This window comes from Quercus robur, chromosome 9 (assembly GCF_932294415.1).
Source record: "Quercus robur chromosome 9, dhQueRobu3.1, whole genome shotgun sequence".
NCBI classification, from domain to species: Eukaryota; Viridiplantae; Streptophyta; class Magnoliopsida; order Fagales; family Fagaceae; genus Quercus; species Quercus robur.
Window position 1 is genome coordinate 18,892,588 of NC_065542.1, and position 27,950 is coordinate 18,920,537.

The 27,950-nt window shown below is 35.3% G+C and overlaps 1 protein-coding gene across 4 annotated transcripts in view; it reads left to right on the forward strand.

The window, feature by feature from the left end:
* LOC126698323 (BEACH domain-containing protein B) overlaps window positions 1-27,950 on the forward strand; it is a 51,837-nt gene that overhangs the window by 2,568 nt on the left and 21,319 nt on the right. For 3 of the 4 annotated variants that reach the window (XM_050395472.1, XM_050395470.1, XM_050395471.1), the window contains exons 3-27: window positions 63-126; window positions 1,769-2,003; window positions 2,819-2,995; window positions 3,847-4,170; window positions 4,947-5,169; window positions 7,007-7,075; window positions 7,581-8,042; window positions 8,490-8,817; window positions 9,747-10,208; window positions 10,310-10,468; window positions 10,606-10,755; window positions 15,130-15,285; window positions 15,445-15,486; window positions 15,619-15,963; window positions 16,465-16,638; window positions 16,846-17,006; window positions 17,115-17,430; window positions 17,519-17,951; window positions 18,091-18,427; window positions 18,834-19,022; window positions 21,953-22,214; window positions 22,366-22,557; window positions 22,645-22,863; window positions 22,978-23,154; window positions 25,527-25,642. In XM_050395472.1, the coding sequence (XP_050251429.1) occupies window positions 63-126; window positions 1,769-2,003; window positions 2,819-2,995; window positions 3,847-4,170; window positions 4,947-5,169; window positions 7,007-7,075; window positions 7,581-8,042; window positions 8,490-8,817; window positions 9,747-10,208; window positions 10,310-10,468; window positions 10,606-10,755; window positions 15,130-15,285; window positions 15,445-15,486; window positions 15,619-15,963; window positions 16,465-16,638; window positions 16,846-17,006; window positions 17,115-17,430; window positions 17,519-17,951; window positions 18,091-18,427; window positions 18,834-19,022; window positions 21,953-22,214; window positions 22,366-22,557; window positions 22,645-22,863; window positions 22,978-23,154; window positions 25,527-25,642 (5,772 nt within the window). Of the gene's footprint in view, window positions 1-62; window positions 127-1,768; window positions 2,004-2,818; window positions 2,996-3,846; window positions 4,176-4,946; window positions 5,170-7,006; window positions 7,076-7,580; window positions 8,043-8,489; window positions 8,818-9,746; window positions 10,209-10,309; window positions 10,469-10,605; window positions 10,756-15,129; window positions 15,286-15,444; window positions 15,487-15,618; window positions 15,964-16,464; window positions 16,639-16,845; window positions 17,007-17,114; window positions 17,431-17,518; window positions 17,952-18,090; window positions 18,428-18,833; window positions 19,023-21,952; window positions 22,215-22,365; window positions 22,558-22,644; window positions 22,864-22,977; window positions 23,155-25,526; window positions 25,643-27,950 lie in introns of those variants that run through there. The other variant, XM_050395473.1, reaches the window with a different exon arrangement.

Here is a 27,950-nt window from a genome sequence, read left to right on the forward strand (position 1 = left end):
GCCCTGATCATTCTGTTTAGTTTCACATGTTTTTTTTTTTTTTTGTTTACTTTTCTGTTCAGTGAAGTCGGTAACGAGGCTGTTCTAAATACTCTTTGGGAGAGATATGAGAAAGCCATTGATAAGGTAAATGCTTCAATTCAAAATTCTTAAAGGTTCTAGCTTCATAGAGGCTATTGATATTATTTCCTTATAAAAATCCGGGGCATTCATTTCATAGGCTTAAATTTCCCTATTTCCCCAGTTTTTAGAAACAAAAAAAGTAGCTATCCTTTAGGAATAAATAAGAGGATTATAGTGAATGTTGAAACTAGAATAATCTAAGTTATGCTTTTTGTTCAGCTCCAAAGAATTATTTTTATGTTCATTGTCTGCATATAAATGCAATAAACAAGTGTTTCTTGAACTGCTATACAGCAACTAAAGGGGTTGGTTAATTCATCATGCTGCTATCTTAACTGTTCATAAAAGCTTTTTGAAAGACAATAAATTTTATTAGAAAAACGCAAAAAAGGTTTGCCACACTAGTACACAGGAAGTATACAAGGTAACACGAGTAAATACAAAAATAGTTTATGTTAACATGTAAAATTTAACAACTCCAAAAAATTCAAGGTGTTTTGAGAAAGACAAACAACCTAATGAAACAATTGAAATGTTATTTATTTATTTTTGATAAGTACTGCAATCGCAATCGAACGGTATTAGCATTTATGTTCTTTTTTTTTTTTTTTGATAGGTAATCAGAGAAATATTATTAATGAAAATAGTAAGGAAAAATACAAGTTGTTCATGATGATGAACAATAGGAAAAGGAAAAAACAAACAACAAAGAGAAAGAAATCAGGATGCTATTCTAAGAGAAAACATAAACTCAGAGAGAGAGGAACAATCAATAAAACCCTAGCAACGAGACCAATAAAAAATGCTACGTTGGCAAAGAACATTTAACTCTTCCAATGTCTTCTTAGCGTCCTCAAAAGAGCGGCGATTTCGTTCCAACCATACAATCCACATCAAACAACTTGGAATCAAATTCCAAATATTTGAAGAATGATTTCCAAGCCATTGATGTGAGCAAAATAACAATCCCGTCACTGAGCTTGGCATGACCCAATGAATGCTGAAAGCTTGAAGCATGAAAATACATGGGGTGTGTGTAATAGGACAATGAAGAAGTAAGTGGTCCATTGATTCCCCATCACAATGACACATACAACACCGATTTGCCAAAGAGCGACCCCTGCATGAGATTATCCAAAGTAAGAATCTGACCATGAGCAGCTGTCCACAAAAAGAAAGCCACTTGCTTAGGAACCATAGTTTTCCAAACACCCTTTCAAGGGAACAAAGAATTCTTAGCATCTCGAATCTCGTGGTAGAAAGATTGGTTGTCAAACTTACCATTTCCTTTGAGACGCCAACATTTATGCTCTCTTGTATGGTATTTTGCAATTAGTCTTCTGATACACAGAATCCTTAGTTGGGACATAAGGTTCTTGTCCAAAGTCTGTTGTTGGGTCTGACAGGACATAGTGCACTGACTGACAAGTTAACTGACTTGTAAAACTGAGGTCTAGATGTAATGTGCTTGTCTGAGATCTGGGCATAGCTTTCCTTGTCCCATTTAATCCTTCCTTAGATCACATATATTTCTACCTTATTCTTAGTATTAAAATTGCAAGATGTTATGTCTAGTCATTTGATCCATGTACTCTTTCCCGACACCCCTTTCTTTTTGGTATTTTCTAACCCATTAACTTTTTAGGTGGAAAAGAAAAGGTCGTTTCATGTTTTCCTCAAGCAATTTCTGGTGGTGTACAAGAACTGGGAACCAGTTAACTATGGCCAGTTGTCAGAGGATGCTTCAACTACCATCCAACCTGAAGAGTTTATGTCATATTCCAATGATGTAGTTTTTGGCTGCTCTGCTGGCCATCCTGCTGAAATAATATCAGTTTTGACTGAAGAGATCACAACATTAACTTCTCTAGTCAACGAGTGTAAGTTGAAATATATGTGCTACATCTCAGATTACTTTGAGGAGGCTATTTGTCAAAACAAATACCTTTTGCGAACTGTTTACTAGAATAAAAAAAAAAAAATCCATTCTTTTGGCATGTCTTCTTGGTCCATTGGATTTTGATAATAAATTACTAATGTAACTTTTCTTGATTGACCGAATGTCAGAAGCCCATTCATTAGGGGTGGTGAAAATAAATTTCTTTCAATTCCAAAAGATCGAAATTCTTATAAGTTGAGCAGTTTAAGAACATTGGAAATTGACCTCATGATTTACATGGCTTTCTTCTGAATTTAATAGCTTTAGATTGCTTTACAACTAGTTTCTATCTGTCCCTAATCTTGGAATTTTTAATGTTTCTGTTGTTACTTATTTACGCTCATTGGAAACACCAGGAATTCTCATTTGACCTAATGGTCATTGGCATATTTTCTGTGTTGTTGAGTATTTATGATCTTGGAATAATTCTTGACAGTTTGCTTGCTCCCACACCCTGGCTGCAGAAGTCTTACCTAAAAGTGTTATTATTTTGTTCATTATTCAAGATATGATATTCATGTATCCTTTGTTTGGGAAGCCATTGAATCTTCTCAAAGTTGAGGTTGAAAATTGGACATCTTTTCTAGAATAACGTCCATGGCTCATTGAGGTTTTGCTTTTTGTTTTTGGTTGCTTCATTGCTACTTCCCTTTTTTATTACATTTACCCATATACATTGGCTAAAAATTTATTTTAATCAATATTTTTATATGCTATCTATAATAATTATTCTTGTTTTGCTCATCAACCATCCAGTAAACACCAGCATGATGCGATCAACAACAGGCTCATCTGGGGCTTCGACAAGCTTTAGTATTACTTCTGAAGGATTGCCTATCTTGGATGCTTTAACGATTGTTACACGTTCACTGCATAATTGCAGAGTTTTTGGATACTACGGTGGGATTCAAAAGCTTACAGCATTGATGAAAGGTATTGTATATGTTGTTATTTTTAGTGCATTTTTTTTAAGGTGTACTTATCAAAGAAAATTTTCTTTCAGGTGCTGGTACTTTTTGTTTGTAATATTGTCCAGTGGTGCTATAACTTGTGGTTTCTTTTGAGTAGATCTGGTAATATGTGGATATGTAGTATCTTGTCTTTCATTGCATTAGTGCTGTGAAACTGAAATTTAAAGCTTGAAGTTTTGTTTTGTTTTGTTTTGCTTTTGTCATCTTTTTCTATGACGCCACAAGTTTTTGAACCTCCTTTTGCATCCTTCATTTTGTTTCTTCTTTTTACTATGGCACATTTCCAACAGCATTACGCAGAAATATTCCTTGACGATTCTTCTTAAAGAAGTGGTTGAGTCTCACCTCACAAATCCAATAATTACAAGTTTTATGAGTTACATTATTATTATTATTTTATGTTTTACCTGGGTTCTTCATAAGTCATTTGCATGATTTTTTTTCTTTCTCAGGTCTAGACATAGGAGCACGTATACCTTTTCTCCTGTAAGAGTGCACACTGTTCTTCACATTATTTCTTTTGAGTTTAGAGGACATCAAGCTATAAATCTTGTCTGTCATCTTGAGTCTAGTGTTCTTATGAACCATTTGCATTTCCAAGTTAGCCAGTTCTGGTTCTTTTATTGGATTGAAGTTTTACAATTTTTTTCTTCACTAAATTAGTTGGCAGAGACATTGTGTGTTGCAAGAATCTCTGTTTACATTATTGATTCATTTTCCTGAATTCTACTATGGCAATTTCATTCTAGTAAATTGTTCACAGAATTATTTGGGTATTATTTTTACTTTTATTTGTGGTTTTGTTTACTTCAGGTGCTGTTGTCCAACTTAAAACAATAACCAGTGCACTTTCTGCTGATGAAAGTTTATCTAACTCTGCTGTAGAGAAGACTGGACTCCTGCAACAAATTCTTGTATATGTGGTGTCAGTTATATATAGTTTCATTGATTTAGATTCAAATGTATATGAGAAGGCTCAGTTGTACAGCAACAGTATAGGTTTTGTTCCAAGTGGTGGCAAATCTCCACTTGACTCCTCCAGTAATCTGAAGGCTCCTTCTTATGAAATAATGCTATCTTGGCATCAGAAGGCAGTTGTATCTGTGATGGAAGCTGGTGGCCTTAATTGGTTAGTAGGTAAGGTAGGCAATTTATAGTCACTTTACATGTCGTTGTGGCTTGGTAATAGACACAGGAAAACTGTCCTTGAGAAATCTGAACTTGAAAATATATTATATTGATTGCAATAGATTTGACTCACTGTTATACTGAAAATAAAAAGTTTGTAAACGGTCACACTCCTGCTTCCACAAGAATATCATCACCAGTATAGAGAAGATGCACATTAACTGCCGTTCGTTCTTATATCTGCAAGAGATTTTCTTTTGGGTTGACTTTGAAGTTAATATGATGAGCTTATCTATCTTCTGCCATATCCTTTGACAGTTTTATATTGTGTCAACTCATTTATCTTGGTTTTGCACATAACCTTTACATCCCTGTTGAGCCGTTGCTCATAAGTGAATAATTAGATCTTTAATACCCTATACTTTTTTTTTTTTTTTTTTTTTTTTTTTTTTTTTTTTCTTTTGGTTGTTGTTGTTGATAATTTGATAATTGGGTGAGGGGGAATTTGAACCCTTAACTTCTCCATTGGAAACACTAGGAGGTGCTAATTGAGCTACAAGGCCCTTGGTAAACCTTCAATACCCTATACCTTCTTAGCCCACATTGTAAAAAGGTACCTTGAGAATTTATGACTCCAAATACCCTAATATCTGATATTTAATATTGGAAGTGAATGAACAAAATGATATTAAACAGAAGTTCCATTGGGAGGAGCTATGAAATGGACTGAATGTGAGACATTGTATTTCTTTTCATTTCATTTACTAGAATTGATTTTGTTGCAGAGCTGTTACGTGTCATCAGAAGGTTGAGCATGAAAGAACAGTGGACAGATATATCACTTCAGTATTTGACCCTGAGAGTTCTTTGTTCAGCACTATCTGAGAATTCGCGGGGTCAAAATCATTTTAAAAGCATTGGAGGACTTGAAGTTCTATTGGATGGTCTTGGAGTTCCATCAAGTAAAGCTATAACACAGAAGGATTCCCTTTTCACTAATGAAAAATGGTAATTTTGTTGCTGCTGGTGTGAGGCTTCTTTCATCATAAGAATTGCTTCTGTTTGAGAAAATCTGAATCTAATACTAAGCTTGCTGAAAACATAATTGAACAAATAAGCACTTTATTTTGATGGGATTGTTATATGAAATATGGTAGTTCTCTGAAGTTGGCATTTAATGGGATTTTAAAATTATTAGAAAATTGACAAAGTTTCCCTCCAAATTCATTTGGAGAGAAACCCTTCAAACTCCAATTATATCTTTTTATTAGATGTCAATTTTGACAAATCTACCTTTAGATTGCATTTTCTTATTATATTCTCGTTGCTTGCAAAATTGCAAATATATCAAAAATCAATAGCTATATCATCATTCAAATGTTTAAATTTCAAGTTTTTGTAGTCTTAAATTATGCATAAAAATTACGTTTATGGATTGAATAGTAATTAACATTCGATTTGAACAAAATTTGATGTGTATGTTAAGAACATATAGAACATGCAATCCAACGGTTAAATTTTCAAAATATATAACCATTTTAATTTTAGTGGGAGTTTGAGAGAAACTTTGTCCTCGTGGGTTCAAAATCCACTAGGTGTGTGTAATTCACGAAAAATAAAATGTGTGGAACTCATTTCATGTCACTTATAAAAAAAGGAAGTTTGGAACTCACGATGCAGCACCAGGTTGAGATGAGTTTTATATGATATTGAATGTCAAGTCATTTGAATTCTTATATCAAGAATTTTTTCTTATTCATAGTTGCGCTGTTATTGTTTGACAGCCTTGAACAGCAACAAAATCCTCTCTTTTCTTCATTATTTGCAACCTCAAACCATACCCCTTTTATGGAGTTTTGTATTAGCAACAATCTAAATACATACATATTTCCTCCTTTCACACGCTGGTTTATATGTGTATTAATTATATAAGTTTCATTTCTCTCTACATAGCTTGTGTATTTGTGGGAATAATTTCCATTGTGCGCATGTAAGGTCAAGAACTCATCAGTTGAAATAGTTTGGTTTACAATTTGTTTGTTTTTGAAATGGCAAACTGTTTTTTTTGCTAAGATATTAATTAGTCCTCTTAATTTTGATTTTATGTCAACTTAAATGAATGTGCTAGTGAGTAACTGGATCAATCATGTCAGATAACTTGTAAAATGTATGTACTTGAAATTGTGCAGAAGTTGATGACGAGATTTGATGCATGGCTGAAAATTGAATTTTGAATCTTAAATATCAATTTAATGTCCCCCAAAAAATAGAAGAGATAATTATCTGCAGGTTATATATGTTTTACCAACTGTTCTAAGAAGCAGTTTAGTTAACAGAGATTTTTACTTCCTTTTGCAGTTTGAAATTTGCCATAATTATGTGACTTGAAATAAGAGCGTTATATCAGCTGTTTCAAGTGTATTGACACCATTCACCTTAGAGAATATGATATCAATAATTTCAGAATTCGTGCAGCCATTGATTGTTATTGCAAGTTTGTGTTTGTGTCTTTTTATTTTTTGGATGGGTAACGAAAAATTTTATTCGGAAAAATTTAAATAAGTAATATAGCAGGAGTTGTTGATGTCAAGCTATCAGCTATTATTTTTATTTTTTTTAAAATTACTTTTGCCATCCTAAGTTGTAATGCTAATGGTTTTTGTATGGGATAGTGGATACCAAACATGATTAAAAAAAAAAAAAAAAATAGATACATGCCTCTGTCTTAGATGGTGACTTTTGCCATTTTTTTTTTGTCGTGGTCTCTTTCTTGCAAGTTTACCAATAAGAAAAAAAAGTATTTTTCTTGCAAGTTCTGATATATTGGTTGAAATGGTCATTGCAGTGATGAAAACCCCTTGCTAGAAATGTTCCAGCTCCATGTTCTTTCTCTGGAAGTTCTAAGGGAGGCAGTGTATCCTTCATGTTGTCGTATCTTGGTGAAGTTAAAGTTAGCATACATTTTATTATCGCTTTAATTTTGGATGCAATAAAGGGTTAATTCTGTGAATGAAACTTGGAAACCTTAGATTTTTGTAGTCAAATGAAACTTCAGTTCTTTAATTGGATCCAATTAGTTCTTTGCAATGTGCAACTAATTTGAGTGAAGTTCTCCTTTGTCATAAAATAAATTAAAATTAGTGTTCAATTAACTTGTGAATCTCCTATGCATCAAAGTGTGTGTTCTTTGTGGTTTTAAACTCTAGCCACCGGTTTGGATGTTCATGTGATAAAGTACAGCATTGGCTTTGTTCAGGCCCTCAATTCACCCCCCCAAACACCCCCCCCACCCCCTGGCGGTGCCTTCTTTGTTTTTTCTTCAGAGGTAGGGTTTTTTTCCCCCTGAATGTATCCAAAACCTTTCATTTGCATATCTCTTTCTGTAATAAACAATAGCGATGCCCTTAACTAGTATCCAGCTTTGGAAATTTGAACAACTTGCAGTTTTTGTGTGAAAATGGAAGAGTTCATAAATTTGCAAATAGCTTCTGCTCACCTGCTTTCATGCTTCAAGAATACAAACAACTGAGCAATAATTCTTCTGGGAAGCATAATATTCAGGGGCCAGATATTGATTTTAACAATGAGAATAATATGAAAGCTTGTACATCAGAGCATCTTGTTCCCCTTCCCACCAGTGCTTCTTATTCTCAACTTTGGAATGATTATATTGCTAAGTTGGGCAGAGTACTTTGTTCTTTCCTTCTTGCTCCGGAACATACAAGATCTCATAATGTGCAAGTGTCAGCTGGTCGAGTTGCCATGCCAGTTTCTTCAGTATATGGTGAACTTGCAATTAAATGGTTCATGAGGGTTCTTCTTACTGTGTTCCCTTGCATTAAGGCTTGTTCAAATCAGAATGAGTTGCCAAACCATTTAAGGTGAAGCTTACAAATTTTGTGCAGTAATTCACCTCATATTTTTGTTGAAAAATCTATGTTGATATTGATAATAATTCTGTAAGCTATATGTGTTGATCTAATACTCCTTTCGTCTCAAATTGTTGGTCCTGTATTCCATTTTTGGGATGTCCCAGAATTTTGTTTTGTTGCTAAAATTAAAAGCCATTAATTTACTAAGTTTCCTATTATGCCCCTGCCAAATACAAGCACTTTAAATGATAATTTTTTTTTGAGAACTTTGTTTAAGGGTAGTTTTGGAAACTTCTATATTTTAATTAAGAGACAAGACAATAAATGATGTCTCCTTAAAAAGTTGAGTTTTCTAAATAGGACTAACAATTTGGGACAGAGGGAGTATTTACTTCATTTTCTATCATATTGAACTCTTTTGTTAAGCCTGTTTTTTGTTTGTATCATCTACTGCAGGATGTTTGTCAATACTTTGCAGTGCTATGTTCTACAAACGTTTAGGAAGGTTCTCGTTTCATCAACCGTGTTGCTGGAAATATTTCGGGAAGAGGGGATTTGGGACCTTATCTTTTCTGAGAACTTTTTCTATTTTGTGCCAGTTTCAGAGGAGTTTTCTGGAGAGTATTGCACATACAATGAGGGGTCCCCAAGGAAGCCTGAAATATATGCTACTTCCAGTAGTGTTGACAGTCAAGTGAAATCTAGTGGGGTTGAAGTTCTGCAAATGGAAATAATTTCATTAGTGGAATTTGCCGCAACTTCTAGTGGTAGTGCACATAACTTGGTAGGTGCTTCTTTTATCCTGACCCTTTGTATGACATACCTCTCTTCAATAAGCTTAAATTTTTTGTCTTATGCAATTATTCAAGTGTCCATCACAATACATGGTGTATTAATTGTTCAAGACCTTTATGACACTAAAATGTGATTTATGGATAGAAAAATAGATTATAGGCAATAATATTAGTTCAGGTGTACATGAAGGCAGAGAGAGGTAGTCAGAAATGTCTTCTGACAACTTTGTCAAAAGCATGGCTAGAGGATCACAACTAGCTCAATGTCATTGTTGAATCAAGTTTTTTTGTAAGTTGACTTGGTTGTTGCTTAGCATCAAGCATTATTCTTGGACATAATGTCTCTTGCTACCTAGCACCTACATATATATTGCCAGGTTCAAATATGGTCTACATAATTTCACTTTGTATCTTATGTTAGATTCACTATTAAAGAACTGTCATGTGTCTTTTGAATTGGTTACTCCCAAGTTTGATCTTCTGTGCTTCAGAAAACCGCTTGAATTTTCTGTATAATTAGAACAGACAATGTGATGGGGAGTTTTGATGATCGGTAAAGTGGACCATTTTGAGTTGTTTTTAACTTTTAAACAATCTGTGTATTCAGGCAGAAGTTCCAATTGACGGTAATTTGTGTAATGCACTTCAAGTATTTATTGAGTTGAACACATTTTACAATTGTGTTCATATACATGTGTCATGTGTGTGCACCATTGTCTCTGTATATGCTAGGAGCATGAAACAGTTGGTCAAAGTTTTGGCCCTGTGTTTTGTGTAGCAATTTCAAGGAGTTTATCTCTTTATTTGATTGCAATATGGTGCTCTCGTAGTGCTTCAGACTTATCTTGTATCAGAGCATTAGGAATTTTACTTACCTTTTAATTTTTTTCTTCTGTCCTTCCCCTTCATGCAATGGCAGCCTGAATCATCTGCTTTGTTAGATGCACTTGAACAATGTGCTTGTAATCCTGAGATTGCTGGTGTTCTTGCCAAGAGTCTACTACACATGATACAGCTTGCAGCTGAGAAAACTGTTGCTTCTTTTAAGGCACTCAATGCAATTCCCCGGGTGCTTAAAGTTGTTTGCATTCAAGCCCAAGAATCTAGAAGGTCAGGAAATATGGGCCCTTCTATTGAGGTTAATTATGCAGAAGCAACTCAAACTCTAAGTCATCAGAAATCTGATTCACATGAGATAGCACAAAGTTGGATTAAATGCATGGAAACATCCATGGAGCTCTTGACAGAATTTCTCTTAATAGCAGATGATGCAAGAAGTTTAGTTTTGCATAGTTCCACATGTATTGATTGTTTGTTTGATCTATTCTGGGAAGAAGGTTTAAGAAGCCGTGTACTTAAGCATATACTTGAGCTCATGAAGGTATTACTCTATACTTTTATTCGTCTGATTTCCTTATTGCCAGTGTTAAAGAAATTGAACTGATGTTTCTTTTCCTTTCATATTTTTTGTTACCTTCTCAGATAGTACCATTCAGTGAGGAAAATCAAAAAGCAAAGTTGCAGTTATGCTCCAAATTTCTAGAAACTTTTACTGAAATAAAGGAACGAGGAAAAAATTTTGCAGATCTTTCCATTGATCTTTTAATTGGAATGAGAGAGATGCTTCTGACTGATCCAGTGGTATATCAACCTGCAGTGACTATTTTCTTACTTTTAATAAAGCAATATTTTAATATGTATTTGTGTGTGGGTGTATATGAAAGTTAGCTCAATATTGTTTTCACATTCTGATGTCTTACGGATTTGTGTTACTTCAGTACTATCAGGCTTTGTTCCGTGATGGAGAGTGCTTTTTGCATATTGTGTCTTTATTGAATGGTAACCTTGACGAAGCAAATAGTGAAAAGTTGGTTTTGAATGTCCTCCAAACTCTGACCTGTCTGCTTGCGGGTAATGATGCCTCAAAGGTAACCTATGCAATGTGGTCAAATGCTTCTTTGTTATATGTATCCTATGCAACAAGTTGTTGAAATTGATTTCTGCCATATGATTTATAATTTTCAGTGCTTGCTTTAATGTTGTTTGGAAACAGTGGAAACTATTTCATGAATTGATTGTCTGCCTAATATATGCACTGAGGTTTTTTAATTAGTTATGAATTTGCACATAGAGGCCAATTATTTTGGTTTCTGAGTGATATTTAGAAAAACTAACCTGTAGGAGTTGAAGTTATATTTGTAGTTACTTCGATATCAGAGGGTTGTTTGGAATCAGATGGATTTCATTTTGAAAAATAGTTTGGTATTTTTATAGGTCTTTAATTATTGGGGTGGCTGACATATGGCATGGCCAGAAAATGAACATAGTGAAATGAAAAATTTTAGGCAGATAGCGGACTAGAACAAAGATTATTGGATTAGAAGGACTAAGTTGAACCTGGGTGTGTTGAGTTACTTGACTGAATCTCAATCTGGGAACCTGTTTCTAAACAGTTTTCAAGACAGAGTATTACAATACTGCTATTAAGGTAATTAAGATTGTTTATGTAATTATCTTGTGAAGAGAAATATTCAACATGATCTAAATGTACTGTACACAATTTGAGGATGCACAGGCTTTGAGGCCAAAATTGATATCGTAGTCAGCAGTGCTAGCAAGTTTGGCTAAGATGTACTGTTACTAAAAACATATGTGACAGATTGGGTTGCGGTGTTAGGATATTGTTCTTTTTTTTATGTTCATGCTTTAATGGACTCCTGTAATTTTTGCGCTTGATTGTACTTTTCCCTGATGTATCTTCCTGTATACTTAGGTGAAACTCTTTTTGCATATTTAATATATTTTTCATTACTTATATATAAAAAAAAAATCATGAGAGAGTTAAATATGTCAACATGATCTAAATGTAGTTGTTGCTCTCAACAACTACATTATCAGGAATTGAGTTGATTGAATTAAATAGATGATTCGGCCCTTTGCTTCTCATGGTAAGGAATGCCTTACTAGATAATTTCTAGTTGTTTTATTTAGCTGGATTATTTTATGGTTTGTTCTGCTATTGCAAATGTTATGGGAAATTTCTTTCTTGATTATTAAAAATGTCTAGGTGCTTGATTATACAGTGTTCCCAATATGAAGCATTGCATATCATTTGTGTCTCCACATTTTGGTTAATGGTTACCCTAGCAGTTTTTAAATAGTTCACGAGGGTTGTGAAAAGGAGATCTTTTATCTCCACTTTTATTTATTATAGTGATGGAGGCATTAAGTAGAATGATTGGTAAGGAAGTTGAAGGGTGCTTCAAATCATAACTCTTGTTAATAATTTCACTTATTTTTGCTGATGAAACCTTAGTCTGTTGGCATTTGAAATGTGTATTTATTTGGTTTCAAGCAATGCCAGGTTGAGGATTAATTTGAGAAAGTAGGAATTGGTTCCAGGTGGTAATATACAGAATGTGGAGGATATGATAAATATTTTGGTACTTAAGGTGTCAAATGTCCACTTGAAGTATTTGAATTTTCCTTTGGGTTTTACTTTCAATGAAAAAGCAATCTGGAACTTTATTTTGGAAAAAAAATGGAGAGGTGTCTGGCCAGTTGGAAGAAATATTATTTATCCCAGGGAGGTAGAATTACTTTATCGAAAGTACTTTATCTAATCTACCTACTTTCTTCTTCTCAAAAAAATAAAAGAAAATCTATCTGCCTTCTTGTTCTTATTTTCTAATCTAGTGAGTGTAGTTTGTCATATTGAGAAGTTGCAACATAATTTATTATGGGGTGGTATAGGTGAATAGTTGAATGAAATAATTTATTATGGGGTGGTATAGGTTGAATGAAATAAACTCAGTGAACCTTTGCAATATTGAGCACGGTCATTAAAAATCTGATTACTTTTATCAAGCAATTATAGAAAAATGGCTTTGGCTATTTGCTAAGAGAGAGAGAGAGGTCTTCTCTAGAGAAGGGTGGTGAATAAGAAGTTAGGTAGCATGTGGGGAGGATGGGGTTCTAATCCTATTATCGAGCTTTATGGCGTTTGCTTATGGAAATACATAGGGAGAGGATGGGGTACTTTCTCTTGGTTTAGTAGCTTTAGTGCGGGAGCACTAGAGTATAGTTTTGGCACGATTATGGTGTGGAGATCAAGTCTTAAGGAGGCTCCCCACCCTCCCCCCTGAATTGTATTGTTTAGCACACAATAGAAGCTTATCATTCATTGGGATGCAGTTCTATGGGAGTCACACAAGATTGGGAATTGGAATCTATAGCTGCCTCTATGGACTTACTATAATACTCCTAAGTGTGGAAAGGTGGAGTGGATGAATTGTGTTTGAATCCATCTAAATGTAGTGTTTGAATTTAATATTTTTATACAGTTCTAAATTTCAAAGGGGGGCTTGTCTTTCCCTCAGGAGGGCATTTGGAAGCCCAAGATTCAATCTAGAGTGGCACTTTCCTTTGGACAGTGGCTTTGAATGAATTCTCACCATGGATAATCTCATGAAGTGACATGTTATTGTGATAGATTGGTTTTGTTTGTGTAAGAAGAGCAAGAAGACTGACGACCATTTGCTTATTCATTGTTCGTTGGTTTTTGGCCTTTTTAGGGTCCAATGGATAATGCCATGTGGTGTGGTTGACTTGCTAGCTTGCTGGCAAGGTTGGTATGGTTGACATTGTAGTATAAGCATTTGAAATGCGATACCTAATTGCCTTATGGAAATTATTTTGGAAGAAAGAAATGCTTGGAGTTTTGAAGGGCATGAAAGATTGGCTTTAGAACTGAAGTCCACATTCCTTTGATCCTTATACAAGGGGATATCTGCTTCAGGATAGTTTTCCATTTCTAATCTAATTAAGAAATTTGATCGTTGTAATTGTTGATGAATCTCTTTATACTTCCTGTATACATGGTTTGTGCCCCTCTGCACCTTTTTAATGAAATTTTTTCATATCAAAAAAGAAAAAGCATTGAATATTAGGGGCATAGGGTTCAGTTATAGTTTCAAAGGCAAGCAAGTTTGTCTTAATCTCTGATAATATTACTCCAACACAATTTTTGAAATTCCTGTGGAAATGTCTTATGCTCTAAGAAGTTGTAATTATAATCATTATCAGCATTTGCAGTGTGTTTTTAAATCTTGCCATGTCTGTAATTGGATAAGAATCTTACGAGGCATTAAAGGTGTGAATTGAGCCTAAAGTGTTATCAATAATCATGTAGTGGTTTGCCGATTACCGTTACTTATCCCCCCCAAAAAATGTTTATTTTTACTTAATAATAATAAAAAAAATCATTAAATGAAAAAAAAAAATGCAGTCTACAGGAAGTATACTACAGAAAAGTACAATAACAAAAGGACAATAAAAATCACCTTAAAGTGAAGCTATCCATCATCAACAATAAGTCTGAAAAAAGCTTGGGAAGAAGAGTGAGCTCTATGCCAGGAGAAGATTGTGCTCAGCAGCTATGACTTAAGAAGGAGAACCAAAGACTCTTTATCTCCAAACACCCACAAATTCCTTTCCCTCAAAATAAGAAATGAGCCACATAAGACTTGAAGGAACTGCATTCCACACAGGCAGCATGTCCTTTTTAACTGTAATACCCAGCCCAACGACGTGGCAGGTCCCCCCAAAAAATTGTAGAGGTTTGCTTTTGTGGGTGGTAACCTTTGAGGTAATTTAGATAACTTCTCTCTCCTTTCACATTTGGGACTTGGAGTTATCTTACTAAGGACTCCTTTGTTTCTTGGTTGGTAAGTTTACACATGCACCTAGTGGGTTTTGAACCCACAACCTTCCACCCTTTCTTATGGGAGGAGGAGGTGGCTGTTTGATCTAGAACTCAGTAGCTTCCCCCTCCCCATAATGTATTCTCTTCCTTTTGCATTCTTCTTCTCGTGGTATTCTTCTACTTTATTTGTTCTTCTGCTGTTTCTCCTCTTAAAGCTTGATTGATTGCAACTCAAGGTGGCTTTCTTTTGTGGTTGTTACAATGCTCAATTCATTGCCATAAAATTAGTAAATTACCAATTTTAGGGCAATGACTTGAGCAATTGTAACAAATAGCATAGATGGTTGTGATGATGGTGGTGTGTAGCAGTAATGAATGTGGTGGCGGTAGTATTTATGTTGATAGGGTAGGTTGTTTTCAATGTGAGCTGTTGATCGACCGCTTTTAAAGGTGTTTTCACCATATTATGTTTGTTTTTTACCTTGTACTGGGTTTGCGTTATTGTGTCGAGATGAATTTATAGTAGTATTCTCCTTTTATTTTTCTGAATGAACGGTCCCAATGCCTTTCTAATTCTACATTACTTTATGTTTTGTAGGCTGCATTTAGAGCTCTTGCTGGCAAGGGTTACCAGACATTGCAAAGTTTGCTGTTGGACTTTAGCCAATGGCATCCAGGAGAAGGGCTAATGAATACACTGCTTGATATGCTTGTAGATGGAAAGTTTGATGTAAAATCAAGCCCCATAATAAAGGTGATTCTTAGCCAAAACTTTTTTAGGTTCTTGATATTTGGTTATGCTTTTGGATTACTCAAGTTTCTATTGATGATTTTTACATTTATGCTGAGTTTGGGCCATTCAATTAATTTATGAGTCATGCATCTCATATATAACTTTTTTTCTTTGACTCAGAATGAAGATGTCATCATACTTTATCTTTGTGTTCTACGGAAGGTTGGTGATTTGTTTCCCTTCTATTTTCTCTTTTTGTTGATCCCTATTTGCTTGATTTTATATTACTAATATGTGAAATTGCGATTTTCTAACATAATTTTGTCTCATGCTTGCCATTTTCTGATTGGGCAGAGCAGTGAGTCATTGCGGCATCATGGGCTCAATGTGTTTCAACAGCTGCTTAGGGATTCCATTTCTAATCGAGCGTCTTGTGTCAGAGCAGGAATGCTAAACTTTCTTCTTGATTGGTTTTCTCTAGAAGATACTGATAATGTCATCTTGAAAATTGCCCAGTTAATTCAGGTCATTGGTGGGCATAGCATATCTGGGAAGGATATCCGCAAAATCTTTGCCCTCCTCCGAAGTGAGAAAGTTGGGAGTAGGCAACAGTACAGCTCACTACTGTTGACCACTGTTTCGTCAATGTTAAATGAGAAGGGACCAACTTCCTTTTTTGATCTCAATGGGAATAACTCTGTAAGTGCTTTTTCCAGCCTAAGTAATCCCAAAGAACAATCACATGTAGATTAAACTCTTGTGAAGTTTATGTTTATTATACCAAAAATTTGCAAAAGTTTGTGGACTGTTAAATCTGGGTTGTTTTCTGATAGCAGAAAAACCTGCTACATTTAAGGATTGTATTTGCATTTGGATACCATTCTGTTTGACCCTGTTTGGGTCAGCTTATTATCATCCTTAACGGGAATATACAACTTTTTGATGCGTTACCTTTTCAAGTTACATTTGTACTTTTATATAATAAACAAAATAAGCTGAAGAAATTGATGCAAATAAGCTGGTGTTATTTCTATTATTAAGTTCAAATTATTGTCTTTAAAGCAATTTTGGGTGCAAAATGGGAACATTTATGAAATGAATCTGCTGGAAATCCTTTAGAAATATTTGTTTGGATTGGCATAATATATTTGATCTTGGAATTGTAGGTTATACCTGATTTTTCTCTTTTATATCTTGTAGGGGATCGTAATTAGAACACCTCTCCAGTGGCCTCTCAATAAGGGTTTTTCTTTTTCATGTTGGCTTAGGGTAGAGAACTTCCCAAGGAGTGGAGCAATGGGTCTTTTCAGTTTTCTTACAGAAAATGGTAGGGGGTGTGTGGCTTTGGTTGCAAGGGACAAGCTTATTTATGAGGTAAAATATACGTTTTCAGTTAGGAAATTCTCCGTGTTTCATTTCTATTCGATCTGAAATTGTGTTTTTGTTAATACAATCTGATTGCACATGTTCAAATTTTGATTTGTTGCATTCTGAATTGTCTTGGCCTTTATGTACTTTTTACGTTGTTAAATTTACTGCCAGAGCATGCAATTGGTGATGATTTTTTCTTGCCTTATGCAGACATTAAATCTGAAGCGACAATGTGTCCCACTGCATGTTAATCTAGTTAGAAAAAAATGGTATTTTCTTTGTATAACTCATAGCATTGGAAGAGCTTTTTCTGGGGGTAGCTTATTGAGGTGTTATGTGGATGGTGATCTAGTTTCATCTGAAAGATGCAGGTTCTAGGCCATCTCTATTCTTATTTATTCATCTTTAGAAAAAGGTTGTAAGATTTATTTTTCTCAAAACAGATAGATGTCCCTAACAATAATACTTTTTTGTGTTAGATATGCAAAAGTTAATGAATCATTAACAAGTTGCACAATTGGTGCAAAACTTAATGTGCCTATATTTGAAGAAGAAAACACTTTGGAGTCGATCAAAGATTCAGTTCCTTTTCTTGGTCAGATTGGTCCTATTTATTTGTTTAGTGATGCCATTTCTTCTGAGCAAGTCCGGGGTATCTATTCCCTTGGACCAAGCTATATGTATTCCTTCCTTGAGAATGAAGCAGCACCTTTTTATGATCACCCGTTGCCTAGTGGAATTCTTGATGCTAAAGATGGTCTTGCATCCAAAATTATCTTTGGACTCAATGCGCAGGTTTGCTCTCTTACATGAAAGAATAATTATCTCTAAGTTTACTGTTTTGTCTGGCGATGAACTCTAAGAAGTTAATTTCTCCTTTCAGGCAAGTGATGGAAGGACATTGTTTAATGTTTCTCCAGTGTTTGATCATGCAATGGATAAGAACTCCTTTAAAGCGACTGTGATGCCTGGCACACAATTGTGTTCAAGACGCTTGCTGCAACAGATAATTTACTGTGTTGGCGGTGTATCTGTGTTTTTTCCTCTAATCACCCAGTCTATTAAATATGAGAATGAAGCAAGTGCACAATTTGAACATACATTGCTGACACCTATCACAAGAGAGCGTCTCATAGCTGAGGTTATTGAGATAGTTGCTTCGGTCCTAGATGAGAATTTAGCAAATCAGCAGCAGATGCATCTTCTTTCTGGATTTTCTGTACTTGGATTCTTGTTGCAATCGGTTCCTCCACAGCAACTTAATTTGGAAACACTTTCTGCTTTGAAACATCTCTTTAATGTTGTTGCAAACTCTGGTATATCTTAAACTGTTCCTTGGTTTTTATTTAGCTGGCTTCAAATTCATCTGCTAATTTTCTTATTTCTTCTGTTGCCTTTTGGTCAGTGAATTCCTAAAAGTATTTCTTATGTGTTTATGATTTTCCATTCCTTCAGGCTTGGCAGAGCTGCTTGTCAAAGATGCTATATCTAGCATATTTCTTAATCCTCTTGTCTGGCTCTACACATCTTACAAGGTTCAGCGTGAATTGTACATGTTTCTCATCCAGCAATTCGATAATGATCCAAGGTTGCTTAAGAGTCTATGTCGGCTCCCTCGTGTTCTTGATATGATACGCCAATTTTATTGGGATAATGCAAAGTCTCGATTTGCCATTGGCAGCAAGCCTCTTCTGCATCCCACAACCAAACAAGTTATTGGAGAGAGACCTAGTCTAGAAGAAATACATAAAATCCGCCTTCTATTATTAAGTCTTGGCGAAATGAGCCTCAGGTATAGTTCCTTTGTCAGATCAGTGTGTTCAATGGTCTGCGAACATGTACTTGCTGTCATGTTTCCACTTGTCTGTTGTAGCAGGTCATTTTCATCTTTTTCAGGTTTCATTTAAAAATTTTCTGGCTTTGAGGGACAAGATTTAGGTGTGTTGAAGCTAAAATACTAATTTTTGAAGTCCTTATATTAATGGATTTTGACATCTCCTATATATTTTGTTGCTGGTTTCCTGGGGTTCCTGGATTCCTTGAGCTTTCATTAATTCTTAATTTTGGTTATTTATTTCTTTTTTTTTGTGCCTTGCTCCTTGTATACACCCTCTGTACTTGGGTAGCACCCTTGCACTTTTGTTAATGCATTATTTACTTCTAAAAACAGTTTACAAAATGTCCTGGGTGATATGCAGGCAAAGTATTTCAGCAGCAGATACAAAAGCTCTCATAGCTTTTTTTGAGACGAGTCAGGATATGTCATGCATTGAGGACGTTTTACACATGGTTATTCGTGCTGTTTCTCAGAAACCACTGCTTGCTCCCTTTCTTGAACAAGTTAATACCATTGCTGGCTGTCACATTTTTGTAAATCTTCTTCAGAGGTTAGTTCTCAATGGTTACAAATACAATAATGGATGAGGTGATGACCTTCTTCTTCATTGTTCTATGGCATATGAGTTGTGGTCTATGGTATTTTGTTTGTTTGGTATCCATTGGGTTATGCTGTATAACGTTAGTGAGCTGTTAGTTTCTTGGCAAGGCAAGTTTGGTAGACATCGAAATATTGATTTATGGAGGTTTTTGCCGCATTGTTTGTTCTGGTGCTTATGGCAGGAGCAGAATGCTTGATGCTTTGAGGATTGTGAACGGTTTATTCTTGATTAAGGCTGTGTTTGTTTTGGGTGTAAATGAAATTGAGAAAATATTTTACACCCTGATGTGTGTTTGGGTGCACATGTAAAACTCAGTCAAACTGAAAACCATTTACTTTGACTGTAAAATTTTGCCCCTTCAACCGTAAAATCATTGACACTCTCAATTTACCTTCAAACCCATTTTTATGGACTGAAAACTTGAAGAGAGAGAGAGAATGAGCTAGGAACCCAGCCAAGTTTCGGACCAGCCCAGATCGTGCCGCTCCACTGCCCAAATCACGCCACCCCACTGGACCAGCCAAGCTTTCTCTCTTTTCTCTCTTCTTCCTCATCTCTTCTTCTCTTCCATTTTCGACCTCTGCTCCTCCATCTCTATCAAACCCAAGCCTAGATCCTCCACACATCGATCTCGCCGCCTTGACCCATCCCTCAACCCAACAATCTCGCTGCCTCAACCCATCCCTCACTCACGCGGTCGCTGCCCTCTTTGGTTTTTATTTATTTGTTGTAAAGTAACATTTGTTCTTGGGTTTTGGAGGATCGGTGGTGGGTTGATTCATGTGTTTGTGGGTTTTGATGGTGGCCGATTGGGGGTGGTGGATTGGTGGTTGGGGTGGTTTGTGGGTTTTGGTAGATGGGTTTTGATATTGATTTTAAGATTGATGGGTTTTGATTTTGATTATGATTTTTTCAGGTTAATTGGTTATGTGGTGGTTGTTAATGGCTAGGTTTGTAGTGGCCGGTGGTGGTTGGGTTTATGGTGGTGACTGTGGTGGCTGAGTTTTCTAAAAATAAGTTTCTACATGCATTACCAAACACAAAATACTTTTCCAGAAAATTTTCCAAAACACAAACAAACATCTAAAAATATTTTCCTTTTTGTAAAATATTTTTACACTTGGAAAACATTTTACATATTGCCAAACACAACCTAAGTCTTTCTTTATCCGTACTCTCCTTGATTGGAGTTTAGTTGTGCCATTTTGTTCTTGTTTATCTCTTCTCGATCTTTTTGACTATTGTAATTTGGGTTCTTGATTTGTGTCGCTGTAGTACACTTCCAGTGTACTTGGTTGGCTTTTCTTTTTCCTTAATAAAAATTCTTACGTTACTTATCAAAAAAAAAAAAAAAGGATGAGGTGATGAACTATGACAATGAAGTGATGACCAGCTCTGTTTTGTTTCTTAGAGTTGGAATTCTTGTCCGGTATCATTAATGTCTCCAAACCTTTGTTGGACATGTTCCAATCTATTACCATGCCAACTATCTTCCTCCTAATACAGATGACTGGATATAGACAGATTTGAAGACATTAATTGACATGCAACTTTTGGAGACAATAAAATTTACTGATATTTGCTTGTTGGGATAGGTGTAACAATATAAGGTGGGGAAAAAGAGTGGTAATGACTTTAGGGATAAATCATAAAGGTGGGTATGCCAGTTGAATAGCTATAGTACAATAATATATGTAACATATATCAATGGCTATATTGTATTACAGCAGCTCTACTCAACTATAATATGACAGCCTCTAACATCTGATTCTTTTGAGGTTTCAACTCAATTCTGTGATTTTTATTCAATCCTCTCTGATATCTGTTAGTAGATATTATTTTCTGCATTTTCTTAATAATTTAAAATTCAAAATGTATTTTTGTATGGTTCATATACTTTATTAGTTTATAATAGGCTCTAAATGGAAGGTCTCCTATATTTGTTAGTAAATGTTTGGTTGTCATCTTCAATGAGTAACATTGGATTTATAGTTAAATTTGTAGACTATACAAACTATTACATGTTAGAAACTTTCTAAGTTGATGAGTAGTCTTGTTTAATAAAACTTTCTGTATATATATATTTTCTTTTGCTACTCCATTCTCCTTACATGAAGTAGCCTTGTTTAATAAAATTTTTCTAACTTATCGAAAGAGAAAAAGTCAATGGGAGGGCTTTTGAAACCAATTGTTTACTCATGCTTTCATAAGAAAGAGTGGCGTTGGTTAGTGAGATATGTTGTGGGGAATGGGTTTAAAATACAGTTGATATTCTCTTTTGGAAGTCAATTCTGAATCATTTGTCGGTGCATTTTCCAGAACCCACATAACATTGAGCAACTTCAGCGTATTCTCACCAGGGAAATTCTAAGAGTTTGCTTCGTCTGTAAATTTTTTAATTATTCCACCTTGGTCTAACAAAATTTATGTAATTGCAAGTATTATTCTAATTCTGATATTAAAATTTATTCATTTATAAAACTGTTGCAAATCACCAATGATGAATCATCATGGTATGAATGAATTTCATGTTTCTTTTAAACTTAAGAACAACTTGTGTTATTTTTTTTAATGATTTATTGACTTATATGTTATTTTATTATTAGTATTGTCATTATATACTGTGCAATTTGCATTTCACTTCTTTTACGAATATGCCAAGAGCTTGTAGCTTAACTGACACCTCTTATTATTTCCAGTGGAGACATCTAGGGTTCAAATCCCTCTCCCTATTGTAACCATCGAATAAATCACTTTCTTTTACGAATACATTATAAATGATGTGAAGTCTGGCATCCAGCTGCAAAAGCAAGCTTTGAAAGCATGATTTATGACATCACTCATTCTAATATTGTTATCTTTAAATTTGTCTTTGACAGGGAATCTGAGCCTATTAGATTGCTTAGCTTACAGTTTCTAGGAAGACTTTTGGTTGGTCTTCCATCTGAGAAAAAGGGACCAAGGTTCTTCAATCTATCCGTTGGAAGATCCAGATCGCTTTCAGAGAACCCTAAGAAAATCAGTTTAAGGATGCAACCAATTTTCTCAGCCATGTCGGATAGGTTGTTCAGGTTTCCACTGACAGATAATTTGTGTGCCACCTTGTTTGATGTTCTTCTTGGTGGTGCTAGCCCCAAACAGGTAATTACATTATTGTGAAACCACTTTCTATTCTACCTGTGTCGTTGCTTGTTAGTATTCAATTTTTTAGGACATATTTTGGGTACAACAAAGAGGTCAAGCCTTCTTCCCAGGAGGGACTTTAACTTTGAATTAGAATTGTTGTTTGCAGGTGTTACAGATGCAGAACCAGCTTGACAGGCAGAGAAGCAAGGGGCATAACTCTCATTTTTTTCTTCCTCAGATATTAGTACTCATTTTCAGATTCCTATCATGTTGTGAAGATGTGCCTGCAAGAATGAAAATAATCAGAGATCTACTTGATCTTCTTGATTCAAATCCTTCAAATCTTGAAGCTTTTATGGTATTAGTACAGTAAAGTTTTGATACTATAGTCATGCTTATCTTAATGCTTAAAAGTACTGTCTAAATACTCAATTGCTGCAAACAGGAATATGGGTGGAATGCTTGGTTAATGGCTTCTATACAGCTGGATGTGATAAAAAACTACAAAGTTGAGTCACGAAATCAAAGTGACAATGAGATAAATGAACAGCGTCTTGTGAGGAACCTCTTTAGTGTTGTTCTTTGTTATTATATGCATTCTGTAAAAGGTGGCTGGCAGCAGTTGGAGGAGACGGTGAATTTCCTTCTTGCATACTTTGAGAAGGTTTGTTGGAATCTTCACTATGCCATCAATATCTTCTTTATTTTATCTGTAATTCTTATTTAAGTCGCTATTACACTCAAAATATTGGTTTGCTTAAATATTGTTGCTCTGCAGGGAGGTGTTTCTTATCAGTACTTGCTTCGTGATATATATGATGATTTGATACGGAGCCTGATGGACTTATCTTCTGAGGAGAATATCTTTGTGTCTCAACCATGTAGAGATAATACATTATATCTACTAAGACTGGTTGATGAGATGCTTAGCTCCGAAATCGATCTTAAACTTCCGGTATACAACTTTGAAGACTTCACGACTAGATTACTGTTGTATTTAATTTATCATCATTTTTAATTTATACTGTTTGCTACTATTTTTCCCACCCCAACATTCATCCCCCCCACCCCTTTCCCCCCAAAAAATAGGGGGATAAAAATGAATGTCCTAAAAATCACATTAAGCATTTATTTGCTAGTGACCTAATATTCTCTCTCTCCATTTCTTTGGTTGACCCACCTTTCCACAATTTCATGGCAATGTGCTCATTCTTCTGATTCTTATGGATAATTGATACCAGATACTAGAAATGGTCACTTGACTTGCACTTGGATGTCAATAGTCACTATACATATTCTTCTATTCCTAGTTGTGTTAAAATTGCATAGATTTTTCATTGGTGTTAATAGAGTTAGAAAGATGGTATAGGGATAATATTATGTTGTACGAATATTACACTTCTAGAAGAGTTATTCAAGAGATGAGGTGTCCTTATCATATGTCACCATCAAGAATATTCCCCTTCTAGTTGTAAATAACTCTTGCATACATTATAATGGGTGGTTTGAGGGCTGGAATTCAAAAATTTCTCTCTTTCTGTGCAATTTCTTTATCATTTATTCCCTTTTTTAACATAATATCATAGCCATAAAACCCTTGCTTCAGATTCTTTCTTGCATTTATTTCCTTTCCTTCTAGTTTTTCCTCTTGCCCTTACATGTTTATCCTAACTTGAGTTGAACACTACTGGGCTGAGTACTTGGTTTCTGGACATTTGAATGTCATTGGGTGTTGTGTGAAGATGAGGTAATGATTCTCGTCTTCACCAACATTGTTGTGACCATTGTTGGTTAATAGGTTGTTCATGGAACAACAGAACCAAGATTGTGGCTGCTGGGTTTGTTGATTCCCGATGAAAAAGAGGTACTTCTGGGGTCTTTCATAGTTTCTTGGTGAATCGGCAGGGGTTCCTTGGATATCTTGTTTATCTTGGTAGAAGTTTGGCCCAAGCTTGACCTGTTTGACACAATTTATTCTGGCTCAACTCGAGTTTGACCTGATTTATTCTGATTTGACCTGATTTTGATCCAATCCTATATATTCCTTCTCAGGCTATTCCGGTGTTGGTTACATTTTGGTTGGTTTTGGTATTTTTCAGCCGATACAGACTTTATTTTGACTGGATCAAGTGTTTTTGGCTGTTGTAAAGCACATTTTGTCCAGTTTGGGTGTTTCGAATGAAACAAAGCATACTTCAGTCAGTTTGTGTATTTTTCAGCTGATTTAAAGCTTCTTTAGGCTGGTTCAGTGACATCCTTTGTTGCTTCCAGTCATTTCCACCATTATTAATCTCGTTTAGGCAGCTTGTAAGGTCATTCCACTACTGTCTGGCCTAATTTTTTTACTTGTTTGCTTGCACCATGAATGCTAGACTAAACCTATTTCTTCGTTAATTACTTTGGGTTCTCCCATGACATCAATTAAGTTTATTGGAAAGAACTACATCTATTGAGCCCGATATGTTGTGATATTCTTTAAGAGGAAAGGGGTTATTTGATCATCTCCAGTATTACACACCATCATCCTCTACTCCTGTAGTGATGCAAGTAGTTCAGACGTTTTGACTACCTTTCCCACCTTTGCTACCTTCACAAGTCTTTGGGATCAAGAACTACATCTATTGGGCCTGAAATAGATAACACCAGAATTTTAGAAGACAGCAATGGTAACCAATGAAGTTTGGCATGGCAGATGATAGCAACAGCAAACTGCGAAGTCTTGTTTGGTGGATGGCATCAATGGTGGTTGAATATGATGGGCAGCTCTTTAGAGGTTACATCGGCTTTGATACTATGTTTTCTAGGTTGAGAACTTGTGTTTAAGGTTAATCATTTACCTTAACACATGTAAATGTTATTTATAGCTTAATTCCAAAGCAATATAACTAGTTTGACCCTATCACTAATATATTAATCAGAATATCTATTGAGTTACACACACCTGATGGGTCTTGACTCTACGACCTCACCTTCCACCTTGCTCTTACAACAGGAGGAAGTGAGTCCTTAGGGTGCTCTATAATACAAAAAACAACCCACTGTTAAATTGGATGACTAGGGTGGGCTGATATAAATTGCTATTTGAATTACATAAACTACATTATGTAGGTTTTGAACTTTGGTGTGGTAGTTGGATGCATAATATCTTTATCTTTCTAGTACTTGTCTGAGGTTTTGATCTTAGTTGTTTTTAGATAACAACATTCCATTGCTTTGAAAGTTATGGTTAACTGATGCCTATCAGCATGCATGAAGCTCACATTGCATTGTCATTTTATCAAATGGATTTTAATTGTCTATTTATGTACTTTGTTTTTGACCTTGCAGTTTCCAGCAAGTAGCGCTGATTTTTCTCTGGACTCCTTAGAATTAGATTGTCACAAAGATTTTAGCTCTGCTTTATATGAGATTTTGCAGGAAGAGGTCGATGACCAAATATCCAGGTATTGCCACTAATTTCTTTACTCTTTCTTTTTTTCCTTCTTCTTCCCCCCCACACCCCCCCCCCCCCCCTTTTTTTTTTTTTCAGTTTTTCCTAATGGTGATATCAATTTTTAGTTATACATGTCTTCGTTTTCTTGTGCAAGTTTATGAGATTGTTAATTTAACCATGTCTTTGGGCAAGTGTAGGGTTGTCTGGCAGTCATTGCAAGTAATAGGCTACGAAAAAGAATTTATTTATTTATTTTTCTCTTGTAATTGTTAAGCTAGTTACACATTAATAATTTAACCACTTGAAAACTGGAATAATTTTGGATAACAACAAAATTTGGATAATTCCCTTGTGCCTTTTAACAAATAGGCAATAAACCATGTATTTTGCACATGCAGCCTTTTTTTAATAAGAATTTATCATCAGATTAAACTTAAATGAATAAAGTGCCTCTTCACACATTCTTTGTATATTTTCCATGGACTAGGGTTGCACCATTTTTTTTACTTTTTAAAGAATTTTAGTTACTAGCACCGAATGGTTCAAGTGGAACTCTCCCCAAGTACAAAGTGCTTGGGGGGGGGGGGGGGTGGTTTGGGGGAGAGGGGGGTAGGGGTTTGAGCTGTGGTAGCAGCACTTCTTAGATATTCTAATCATTCTCCAAAAGAAAAAAAAAAGGAATTTTAGTTACTTATAAAAAAAAAAAAACAAAAGGGAAAGGTGTACAAACCCCCTTGTGGTTTATCTATAAAATACAAAACCCCCCCTGAAGTTTTGAATGTGATACTTAATCATCCATTGGTATTGTTTTTTGTGTAAATCATTAAACATACATCGAAATAAATAGTGAGTTGCTCATGTGACGACACGTGTCCATATTCAAAGCATCATTTTCACATAAACGATACCATAGGGTTTTTTTTTTTTAATTACACTAGAAACCCTAGAGGGTTAAGTATTACATAATTAACTGTTTACATATAAAATAACATTATAATGGGTTAAGTTTAAGTTTTTCACTCAAAACCTCAAGGATGTTGTGTTTTTTTGAGGAAATTACAGCAGGTTTTGTGGTCCCTCTAATAGGCATATGGGAATCTAATAGTTGGAGGAATGAGGCCACCAAATCTAACTCCCAATCAAAAGATCAAACAAATCTAACATCCAAACTCCTCATTGCCCTCGTAGTTTGCCTTGCCAATTATTATTTATATTAATACTTGACATAAACTTTGGATTATATTTAAGTAGGCTTGATTTGACATTTTGATTGAGGTCCTTATTATAGTATTTTTTAAGGGTTAAATGCAAATTACCACCATAAACTATGTTTTTTTTGATAAGTAAGAATGTTATATATACAAATGGCTACTCTATGCATGAAGAACATAGAGCAAACCCAGAAAATACAAGAAGGAAAACAGAGAAAAAACAAAAAAGAAAACCAATCCACAGATTTATTACAAAGAGAAAGAGAGCTAATGAAAGAAAGGGAGAGAATCACTAGTCGTGAGTCCCCAAGCCCAAGACCAATCAAAAAGAGTCCCACTAAAAGAAGCAAGCATCTGATCACCGGAACTATTCAAATTCTCAAAAGTCTGGCGATTCCGTTCCTTCCAAATACACTAAAAGATGCACAACGGAACTAAATTCCATATTCGAGACGAGTGCTTACCCAACCAATTCCACCAGCCAAAAAACAAATCTGGGATCGATCTAGGTACAACCCAAGACAGGCCAAAAGTTATAAAGACAAAGCTCCATAACCGATAAGCCATCACACAATGAAGAAGTAAGTGGTCTATCGTCTCTCCACAATGTCGACACATAATACACCAGTCCACAAAAACCAATCTCCTCAATCTTAGATTATCACCCGTTAGGATCTTATTCCAAGCTACACACCAAACAAAAAAGGAAACTCGCCTAGGGGCCTTTACTTTCCATATAGCTTTCCAAGGAAAGACAATTGGAGGAGAATTCCTTAATTTGTTATAATATGACCGGATATTAAAGTCCCCATTAAGCTTCAACTTTCATCTCATCCGATCTCCCACATCCATTGGAGGAGTATTAGCTCCCAATATACGAAGAAAATGCAGCCCTTCATCCTTCTCCCAATCATTAAATTCTCGAATAAAATGAGCATCCAAATTCTTCTATCCTCCGCTTCCTGCCTTGACAAAGAAGCTTCAACAGATACCTCCTTATCAATGGCAATACCATACAACCTTGGGAAAGCCAAGTGAAAAGGTTGATCCCCACACCACCCATCTTGCCAAAACCTCACTCTATTCCCTAACCCAACAACAAACTGA